The 11,533-nt window shown below is 40.1% G+C and overlaps 1 protein-coding gene across 1 annotated transcript; it reads left to right on the top strand.

Moving 5' to 3' along the window:
* Nucleotides 1–225: 225 nt before the first annotated feature.
* Nucleotides 226–9,114, top strand: OSGIN1 (oxidative stress induced growth inhibitor 1). Its single transcript, XM_069968422.1, has 5 exons — nt 226–318; nt 1,403–1,539; nt 2,464–2,655; nt 3,324–3,415; nt 6,211–9,114. Exons 1-5 carry the CDS (start codon nt 246–248, stop codon nt 7,196–7,198), a joined length of 1,482 nt encoding a protein of 493 aa, XP_069824523.1. The 5' UTR covers nt 226–245; the 3' UTR covers nt 7,199–9,114.
* Nucleotides 9,115–11,533: the final 2,419 nt, after the last annotated feature.

Below are 11,533 nucleotides of genomic sequence, written 5' to 3'. Positions count from 1 at the left end.
TAGAATCCATTGGCATGGGAGGGGAGGGGAGGTCAAGTAGTCACATATACACAGGACATGACAAAATAAACAGAGCAGAACTATGTGGGAAGTTATTTACCATATGAACCACAGGTTCTAGCACCTGGGCATCTCGTTATTATTTCAGCTCTATTTATCATTCTATATTAAAAGCAAAAATAAGCGTCTTCCATGTTTAGTGATAGCAATGTTTTCATTTACAGGACTTTGATCTGGATTCTCAAATGACCAATATGTCGGCAAAACTAGCAGAATGCCAGACAAGTATGAGATCACCGCTGCCAGTGATTGTTATAGGTAAGTCATGCTTCCAGGAACAGTGCCCACACCTCATAAATTACCATAATATTATTGGACTTGTGACAACATGTAAGTCACTGACTAATCCAGTTCACCAGTGACCTACAGTTAAGCTCAGGTAATGTAATCCTTGGTTCATAGTCACTAGGACAAGCTACAACTTGTATTTCATTACATAAGGTGACTGTGCCCATGCCAGCTGATGTCATTATAAACCAACTAGGAAAGCTGCCCAGCAGGTTCTCCATAGGGGAGCAAACTATTGTTCTGGATTTAACAGTATCTCCTTGACCATCCCAGCTGGAAAAAAAACATTCATTAAATTTATGACATATTCCCACAGAGCAGTGAAAGCTTTTCTATTACAGAAGACAGTAGTGCACCACGGAGACTTATCAGACTGCTAAGCATTCTGCTGTGTCTGGGGTGTAGTAAATGACCATACATTTGATTACAATGTATTGGGCATAAAACCATGTAGTTCATTTCTTACAGCTAAAGTACATATACTATTGCATGGGTTTTCCCACTAAGCAAAGTTGATAAAATTAGAGGCATACTACATACTGTATACAATGGGAAGGAATATAGATGTGACGTTTTTAGGTAAAACAACTGTACTTTTCTTTTCCATCAAATAGGGTTGAGTCTGTATCTTACTCAATTTTAACTATCTCAAAATGGCCATATAAGAATAACTCATCTGGGTGCGTTCACACATACGGGATCCGCAGCAGATCTGCAGCAGATTTGATAGGGTAGATTTGATGCTGTGTTCAGTTATTTAGATCAAATCTGCTGCGATACGGTGTGTGTGAAGCTACCCTTAATCAAATCATATAGATGGGAGCCCTTTGGAATCATAAGTGTTAGGTGGTGCTCCAAGTATTAGGTACATAGAGAATGGACTGGAAACTTCTATATCACACTTTGGGGCTTTAGCAGACAACTTTATGTTACTCATTAGGTCACAATATGTATAAAGCATGTTTAGTACTGTGATAAAGGGGTATTGTGCATGGGAAGTGTGTTGCTTTCATGGCCTAACATTTAAACATTTTTGAAAACCTTCTTATTCCAGGTAACGGCCCCTCAGGCATCTGCCTCTCATACCTGTTGTCTGGTTATACCCCATATTTAAAAGCAGGAGCTATACATCCAAACCCTTTGTTGCAAAAAAAGCTGGAGGAATTCCCCAATGTTCCTATCACTAAACAGGTAAGTACACCCCACAAAGAATCCTATCTGTTATAACGGTTGTATCAACATAATTTATTATTTTTCAATGCCACATTCACAGCAACATTGTTAAAGCCTGTATAATATCGGACATTTATCTATCTTAAGTTGACTAACCTTGTAAATACTTCACTCACTGTACATAGTTACATATTATGGTTGAAAAATACACATCCCCAACAAGTTTAACCAAGGGAGGGGATGGATATAATATTGATACTGTGCTACAGTCTGAACGATATTCAAGACCTGCATTTAAAATTCTGCTGGCCTCAGAGCTACAACCTGTAAATTATTATATAATCTTGGCTTTCATCACACATAAATGACACCTTGTTCAATACAGATGGATTCATAGGGTAATAAATGCAATTATTTTAAAAAAGTGCTTGCATATTGCTATTAATACATTTTCTCTCCTAAGGCCACGTTCACATGCCAGTATTTAGGTCTGTATGCTGTGCAAGTATTTGTAAGCCAAAACCAGTGAAAAATACACAGAGGAAAAGTATAATGGAAAGACGTATGGCTCTTGCATGTATGGACCCCCTCCAGGTCTTGGCTTATAAATACTGTTGTAAAATGCTGACCAAAATAGATCTGCGTGAAAGTGGCCTAATGGGAGCACATGCAATAATAGTACTTGAATAGTTCTGGGCTACAATACCAGACAGAGCCATATAAAGAAAGAAGAGCATTGTTATGTTGTTTATTGCAGTGAAAGAACTGCTAAGAGTCCTTGGTTCTGATGGTCAATAGGGGACCCCCAATGGTCACACAATGATGGCCTAGCCTGCATATACCAGAAACCCCACAGTCATATTCTTACTCAGTACAATGATGATCAGTTTTATTCATCTGGTGGTCTATTCTTTATTTATATATTTTTTTTTCCTTTTTTAGGACCTGGAGTATTTGTCTGAAGGCTTGGAAGGTCGCTCCAACAGCCCTCTTGCTCTGTTGTTTGATACTTTGCTCAGACCAGACACTGACTTTTTGGGAGATGTGGATTCTGTATTGAAATGGACTATGGAACCCGAAAGAGCAGTTCCTCACCTGGTGCTTGGTCGAGGCCCACCTGGAGGTGCATGGAATGTATGTATTCCTAATTTAAAAAAATATGGCTATGTAGAATTAGAAGTAGCAAGACTAGCCATAATAACACATAGGAACGGTGGCTTCCATCTCAAAAACATCTTTTCATTACGATTACTTATCTGTCTAGAAAATTGTGCCTTTATATTGAAGAAAATTAGCATTATACAATGCATGGGCACCCCAGATAGAGACCAAAGAATATCTTGAAGTTTCTCGGCCCTATTGAAAAGGTGTAACAGTATCCCAGCCTAATATGTGCCTTTTAAGCTGCCCATACACCCTATACCAAAATTACCAAACCTGCTATATGGTGGCCTCCTAAGTCTCCACTTACAGATGAGGTTGTTGGAAAAAGGGTCAGATGTGCAGTAGGGTCTGGCTGCAGCTTACCCCTGCCTTCCCCGTCGGGAACACATAAACCTTCATCAGTGTTAAATATCCACGTGTATGGGGGGGCTGAGAGAGAACTGTCAGTCAAACGCCCACCAGTTATTGAAAATGTACAGCCGGCTTTATACTGTATTACTAGTGTCTTCTTATGTGAGAGATAAGGGCCCTGATGCAACTTTAACCTCTGCACCCTCCATGGCTGCACCTCTGACTATAACCACTAGTGATGGATTTTGAAACAGACAATATAACAAGCATTCCATTTTGTATTTCAGGCCATTGAGGGGTCTATGATAACTCTAAGCCGTGGGGACTGGATGGGGCTCCCTGACCTGTCATTCAAAGACTGGATGAGGACGAAAAAAAGGTAAAATATCAAGATTAAAAAGAAATATACAACGACATGCACATGCAACGACACGCCAGTAAAATAAAGTCACCAGTAAATATTTATGAATCTTTGAGGCGTCCTCCACCTGGGTGACAACCATTATAGCTGACATTATTGTTCTCTCAGAGTCTTCCAGAATTCCTGCCCTCCAGAATAGCAAATATTCCAAGCTGTATAGTGAACTGTCCATTACCCTGCATTACATTATAATGAGAGATTTGTCATTCAGAGGTCTCAGAATTCTGGGAGAATACTGCAATGGTGGCCATATTGGTTGTTACCCATAAAAAAAAAAAAAAAAAAAAAAAAAAGTGACAGGTGTAAAATAATTATATTTTATAGAAAAATGAAAATGAATACTGTATTGGAACTGTCCTATAAAATTATGAGTAAAGCAAGGACGACCGGTGTAAATATATGCTTCAACCCCTATGTCTGTTAGGTGGAAGGGAACATAGAACAGCTAAAGGGTGAACATAATAAGAATGTTACAGAAGGTTCTGCTTTATATTCCAGCAGACACAAGGCAATTGCTGTAACATTAACACACCGCCTCCAGACGTTCACCTAATCACCTGTAGTTATCTCACTTATTCACCCTGCACATAACTTGCATGTGCATAACACAATGTCATGCCCAGCGACCTATACAATTATGTCAATGGTAACATTATCAAATATTATGCAGCCGCTACATAAAGGGCTTTTTGTACCGTTAATAGTTCATGTACTCTGAATAATTATGAAAAGTTCTAATGGCAGGTAATCACTAGTTTCCAATATCACAATGAAATTGCTTGCAGCTCTGTGTTCTGCATTCACAATAGAAACAATGCTCCCTCCTCTTGTTCTCAGTAGTTCCTAAATCTGATAGATATGTCAAAATAATGGCTTCTGTTTTGCGATAATTAACCTCATGATGCCCAAGACATATTCCTGACACTTCAAAGAAAAGTGAACAAAAAGCCCACAGAACAGGTTTGCAGATTATGTAAAAAAGCTTTATTTAATATATATAATAATAATTCAAAGTTTTCCTCTAAAACAGCACCCCTACAGTTTGAGTGAGAAACTACAGCTTATCTTTTTTTAATTACAGAATTGCAATATCATATAAAGCCTAAATGATATATGATATTATATCATATATGGACAGGATTGGTGTTAGTCTGGGGGGAAAAGTCAGTGTATCAGGTAAATTTAGATGCACAAGTAAAATATTCTTAGTATAGAGTAGTTAAGGTTGTGCATGAATAGTAGATACACATAATTGATGGTACATGTAGTGTTTTTTCTCAACATATAGTAGACTATATTAATATTTACCTACTGCAGTCTTTATTTTATGTGTTTGTACATTCATCTTAATGGAGGAAAAATATACCTTTCCTATTCCTACATAAATATTTCACCAGCAGCATAGCTATAGAGGAGTGCAAAGGGTGCAGCTGCATCTGGATCGAGTAGCCTGAGGAGGCCCAATAAAGTCTCTCTTTCCCATATGAGGAGGCCAGTGCTATAAATAACGTTTTATAGTTGAGTGGCACTGTGACAGAGTTTGCATTGGGGCCCATCAGCTTCACGTAACGCTTCTACATCAATGGGCAAGCTTATGTAAAAAAAATGGATGTTGTCCAGCTTGATTCTGATCTAGTTAATATTCATGCGTAGAAAAACCAGGCAAGTGGTCAGTTTTAGGTGTGAGTGATATAGGGGTCTCATAATAGCACATGGTAGAGCTGTCCAAAAGTGGCTTATAGTGTTTCAACCCAGATTTGTTGCACATCAGTCTTAAGTGCAGAGAAAGGGTTAAATGCCTCCTGGGTTCTAGAGAAGATCTCCTGTAGAGTTTCTATTTTTACTCCAAGACTCTTAACATTAACATTAATGCAATATTCACAATTTTCACATTAGCAGAAATGGTCACCAAGACATGTGGCAGCTCTTGTCCATTCAAATCAGATGTGAAGGACGCCTTTTAGAGCAGTACAGGTGTTTGTTGTTTTCACTGAAGTAGCATTGTATATCTATATATATTGTACATCTGCCAAATAATGTGCAGAATATGAAGAATATAACCCTTAGACAACTGCATGTTTAGCCAATAGATATGTTTCTAAGCTTCTCTCAATGAGCGAATTTACAGTAATAAGAAAGTGAAACACTTTATTATCTCTGCAATCCGCTCATCTGCCGGCCCCCTTCTCACTTACTGCCGCTCCCTGCCACTCCTTCCTGGGTGCTGGGAAAAGCTGGATCCTGTCCTGGAAAATTTTTCCCAACTTTCTAGGACTGGATCCAGCTTTTCCCAGCAGTCGGAGTTTCACAGAGTGGCAGTCATTATAAGGCAGCAGGCTTACTGTAAATTTGCTCATCTCTAGTCAGAACCATAACTTGGTTCTTGCATTCCATCCCGAATTTCGACCAGATTGAAAGAAAATATGAGAATGCTTAGTGCAAGCATAGAAAAATCATTAAAAAAGTAAAAGAAGGTAGACTGAAAATGCCCTTCGTATGCTAAAAAAAAAAGACCTGAACATGCCATTGATCTTCAGTTACCAAGGAAACAGAAGTGTTCTGTAAAATAGAGACTGGTTATGTGAAGTCTACATTACTCAGGGTCTATATGGAAATGTGCTAAGAGGAACAATATGAATTGTGGGTTTTTGCTCTTTCCAGCCATATAAATCACTTAATTCTGAGCATTTTAATTATGATAATGTTATCATGTCATGAAATATTAATGTAGGTTATATTCTTGTTACATTTAGGAACCTCAGAAATGATAGGTCCACTGCGGGAGACATCCTGAATTATTACCAGTACTATGTGAAGAATAAGAGACTAGAGAACAATTTCTTATCTGGTGCAGTTGTCACTTCTATCATGAAAATCAGTAAAGACATGGAGAACACTTCCAGAAGTGAGACCATTTGGAATAATGCAGAGTTTGAAGAAGAACAAAACCAACACAATTGTGTATTTCGGGTCAGCGGATTTATTAAAAATGACATTGGTCCCAAGCAAGACTTCTGTCTATTTGCTGAGAATGTTGTACTGGCTACAGGCACTTATGACAGCCCCTCACAACTTGGTATCCAAGGAGAAGACCTTCCGTTTGTTTCACATCAGATCTCTGCTCTTGAGGAAGCAGTAAAATTAAAGAATGTCCACCAAGACTCTGACCCAGTGCTGATCATAGGAGCTGGACTGACTGCTGCAGACGCCATTCTACTAGCCCGCCATTACAACATCCCTGTCGTTCATGCCTTCAGAAGACGAGTAAATGACCCGGCACTTATCTTTAACCAGTTACCTCATGTCATGTATCCAGAGTACCATAAGGTACACCAAATGATGAAAGAACAATCAGTCTTTCAAGGTGGACCCTATGAGGGCTACACAAGCCTTCCAGAGCACCATGCCGTGTGCTTCAGTGATGACAAGAAATGCACCTTTAGAGACAAGTATGGTGAGCACAAAGCATTCAAGGTGTCAATGGTTTTTATTCTCATTGGTTCCAATCCAAATTTGTGTTTTCTTCCTAAACATGGCAGAGACTTGGCCTTGGATACTGAGCAACCTGTCAACTCTAAAAGGAATCCTCTTGATATTGATCCATTCACATACGAATGTATTCAAGAGAAAGGACTGTACGCCGTGGGACCCCTGGCCGGTGATTACTTTGTACGCTTTGTTCAAGGGGGTGCATTAGCTGTTGCGAACACTCTCCTAAAATCTAAGAAGAAACCACCCTAATGACAAACAATATCCCGTTCTTCTATAGTTTAAGAGCTACAGCTCAAGTCAATGACAAATACAGGGGGTTCACACAATGCACAATGCCAGGGCCAACTGAATAAGGGATTATAGACCATTCCAGCTTATGAAAACACTGAACAATATAATAAGCTACTAGCTTGACATGTGCTCAGGAATGCAACTTGAAGAATTCTGTCTATGTTACTGTGCTGTGAGATATATTTTGTTATTAAGGGTTTTATTTAAAGGTGTTAGATAATTAATGTATGCATTAATATTTTATACCTAAGGTCCTAAGGCATAATATATTGTTGATAAAGGTAATTTCCTACCTAAGCATTCAATATAAAAGAAAAACCTGTCCAATAGAAAAGGCTAACAAAACAGTTAAAGGGAAACTACCCTAGAAGACTCTAACCTGCTGGTATGTTTCACTAGGGCCAGGAATGCTGAGAATGAAGGTCGTTTTTTTTACTTTCATTCTCAGCATACTTTTCAGGAAGTCTTCCTTCTTATTATAGGGGTTATCTGGAGAGCAGAAAATGTACTGCCTCTTCTGCTCTCTGGTGCTCCACTTCTTCCCCCTGCCCATCTATGCTGATAACTTCTGCAGATGAAAGGGGAGCAGGAGCATGTTGTGGCAAAACCATGCTCCGCCCAATATCTTTAATATCCGGCTGCTATTCTTCATTGCCAGCAACATGCTCCTGCCCCCCTCTCATATGTAAAATGGACAGGTAGAGGGAGGAAGTGGAGCACCGGAGAGCAGAACATGTAGGACCTTTTTTGCTCTTGGGATAAACTCTTAAATATGTAAATTAGACAGTTTGGTACACTGCGGGCGGACCTAACACCCTCAGTGCCTCAATCTTGCCTGCCCATCCACTGTCCCCTCATGAATATTGAGGCAATGCTCTGCAGTGATGTCATTTTGGTGCTCATCACTGCAGAGTGCCGGATGAGGGGCAGTAATACCAGCCCCGAAATACACCAAACCACCTAATTAACATATTAATGAAACTGAAGATTTCCCAAAAACAATGCTGAGGACAAAGGTTAGAAAATTACCGTTATTCTCAGTGTTCCATGCACTATGAAAACAATAGCAGGGTAGTTTCCTAATCTGCTATTAGTTTACCTTTAAGGGTTGCACTCAGCATGGCTGGCTGTAGACTGTGGACAGTCATTCCAAAAGATACTTGTTGTGCAACATATTTTTTAGCTAGAAAGAAATCACGTTGGTTTTTAGCTAGCAGGTCACGTAACATCCATCAGATTACATACCACTAACCTCAGGCCCTGTTTACATTTTGCGTGAAAGTGAACTGGATTTCACAAGATCTCTACTGCTACTTGTCAGCGGAGAGTCACGTAGACTTTCTCAAAAACAATGAGCCATTTGAAAGGGAACTAATTTGTATACTTTACCATGGAGCATTTCCCATGGAAATAACTCTTTATACTCCATATACATTATGACACAGTTTCCCCCTTCCCAAGCTGCTGCGGAGGCATCTTTCTAGCCAAACATTTTTTGAAACCATGATGTGGAACTAAACCAGAAGATAAATTGATAATATGGCAAATTTTCTGATGAAATTTCTAATTAAAAAAAGTTGCTCCAGGGCATACAACCCATCTACAAATTACCACCTAATGAACAAGGGTAGGAAGCGCCACCCTGGTAAAATGACCTCATGAGAATTTTTCACAATTTTTTCTAAATGCATACATTTCACACTGATACTTTTAGATTTAGCAATCCTAAAAGTTCCATGTCTCAAGCTGTGAAAGGCAGTAAAATAGCTAATGTAACATAACTGGCAATAAAATATCAATCTAAAAATAATTAAAACTGCACTGAATGGATAACTTTACATTGTATTTAAAGTTAAACTGGTAATATATTGTCTTCTGTCATTTTAACATATATATATAAATATTTGAAGTTTGTATTTTTTGTAAATAGTTTTAATGTTTTTTTTATATTGTATTGTATTTTATTATTTTTACAATAAATAACATTTATATTAAACTTTAAAAAATGTCTCCATGTACTGAAGGGGTGTGTATGTTTTATAAATATGCATGTGGTTGGAGAGAATATAAATGGCAACTAGCATAAACAAATCAGGGTCTGCTGCAATCACATTGCATCTTTCAAAATCAGAAGTGAAATGCACTTACTAAAGAAATAGCTTTAGCTCACTAATAGTGATGAGCGAGTACTAAAATGCTCAGGTGCTTGTTACTCGAGACGAATATTTCCCGATACTCGGGTGCTCGTTTCGAGTAACGAACCCCATAGAAGTCAATAGGAAACGCAAACATTTTTGAGGGTAGAGGGAAGGTCGTGTGAAAACCTGTCAACCTCAGAAAATTATGGAAACACCATGGAAATGGACAGGAAACAGTAGGGGCAGCATGCCTCTGAGGCTACCTAATCACACTATTAGGCCCCGTTCCCACTGAGCAAAACTGGCGAAATTCCGCGGTGGACAATTCCGCCGCGGAATTCCGCTAGTTTTGCTCAGTGGGAACGGGGCCTAATAGTGTGATATTTATTCTTCAGCGTGGACAGGGCAGGAGCGAGCGCCTCCCATAGACTCCCATTATGAGCGGGAGGCTAACGGCATTCCGTGGCGGACAATTCCGCCGCGGAATTCCGCTAGTTTTGCTCAGTGGGAACGGGGCCTTATGCCAAATTATGGGCAATTGTATGGCAGTGATCACACAGTGAAGGATTAAAACAGAGGTAGCATATGAACCACCCCAAAATTTAGCCTCACACAGCATGGTGAGAATACAGGGAACCATTAAAACAGAGGTAGCATATGATGAACCACCCAAACAATTTGCCTGACACAGCATGGTGGTGAGGACACAGAGAACCATTAAAACACAGCCTGACACCACTGACCCAGACCAAGATGGACAATACAATCATCCAATAAAAATAGCCGGATTATGGCTAGATTTAGCCTCACACCCACATGCAGTTGTGCGTGAGAGGCATATCTTTGGAGGTAGGGACGAAGAATAACAATACAGTCTTCTTAAGAGGCCCTGGAATTTTATTAAAAAGACCTGGCCAATCCTGCCTTCAAAACGGCTACAACATCCAAAGAAGGTAGAAGGTACTGGTGAAAGGACGGCAGAGGAAACCCGTAAGATGACATCCACACACAATATGGTTCGAAATGGAAAAGACAAGCATGCAAAATTGAATTTGACTTTGGTTTTGACTGAAGCAGTTGGGTAACATTCCCTGCATCATGTGACTCACCACTTCTCCCCACCGCTGTTTTGAGTTTAAATTTGACTTTGAATTTGACTGTAGCAAGTGGGGTAACTTTCCCTGGTTGACTTGCAGAAATGCGCACAGATGCGGTGCACCTTGGTGAGCAAGTCAGCCAAATTGGGGTAGGTTTTAAGGAACCGCAGCAACACTATGTTGAAGACGTGGGCCAGGCATGGTACATGTGTGACGCTGCCGAGTTGCAGAGCTTCCGCCCGTTGTCACACGCAACCAAGCTCACTGCTAATTACACAGGGTAATTAGCAGTGATCTTGGATATGGCTGCAATAAGAAATAAAGAAATAGGAAAATTAATAAATATCAGCCTGTCACCGCTGTCACTTGACAGGTCGGTGTGCTTATGATGCCACCAGCTGCACTGAAGATCCGCTCTGACAACACGCTAGGGGCAGGGCAGCCCAGCACCTCCAAGTCAAACTCAAACTCAAAATCGAATCAGCGGTGGGGAGAAGTGGTGAGTCACATCCAAGTTCACTTCTAATTGCCCTGTAAAAGATTGTATACGACAACCTCCAGAAACTAGTGTGACCAGTATATTTTCTTATTTCTTCATTTATGACTTCAGTCACATCCAAGCTCACTGCTAATTTCCCTGTGTAAGAGGGTGGCATATACTATATAGCTGCAATTACCCACAGATTGTATACATTTATATGGTCAGCAAGGTACTCCCTCACTATCTTTCTGAAGGCCTACCCCCTACTCTGTCTAGACTGGGGACCGGTGACATAGTCTTGCTGGGGTGCCATGAAACTGTCAAAGTCATTGAAAAGCTGCCTGCTCCACCCCTCCTCTTCCCCGCTTTTTGGCCCACAGAACTACTTCCTCTGGCGCTAGTGGTGTCAGATCGTAAGTAAGGAGGGTGAACACCCAGTAATCGGTGTTGTCAAAAAATGGAGAAGACAAAGATGCTAAATTAGGATCCACCATATTCACTCTCTGTTTCTTTGAACTGTGCCAGTGCCTGACAAGCTGACTAAAAGCCTCTGTCTCTACCAGCCGATAAAGTAGCA

Source organism: Dendropsophus ebraccatus, chromosome 4, assembly GCF_027789765.1.
Source record: "Dendropsophus ebraccatus isolate aDenEbr1 chromosome 4, aDenEbr1.pat, whole genome shotgun sequence".
NCBI classification, from domain to species: domain Eukaryota; kingdom Metazoa; phylum Chordata; class Amphibia; order Anura; family Hylidae; genus Dendropsophus; species Dendropsophus ebraccatus.
This window is presented reverse-complemented; position numbering and strand designations above follow the sequence as displayed.

Excerpts from the sequence above, each read along its gene's own strand:
- OSGIN1 (XM_069968422.1), top strand. The coding sequence starts at position 246 with ATGACCAATATGTCGGCAAAACTAGCAGAATGCCAGACAAGTATGAGA. Across the intron at positions 1,540-2,463 it reads ATGTTCCTATCACTAAACAG|GACCTGGAGTATTTGTCTGA; the intron begins GTAAGTACACCC and ends TTCCTTTTTTAG. Across the intron at positions 3,416-6,210 it reads TGGATGAGGACGAAAAAAAG|GAACCTCAGAAATGATAGGT; the intron begins GTAAAATATCAA and ends TGTTACATTTAG.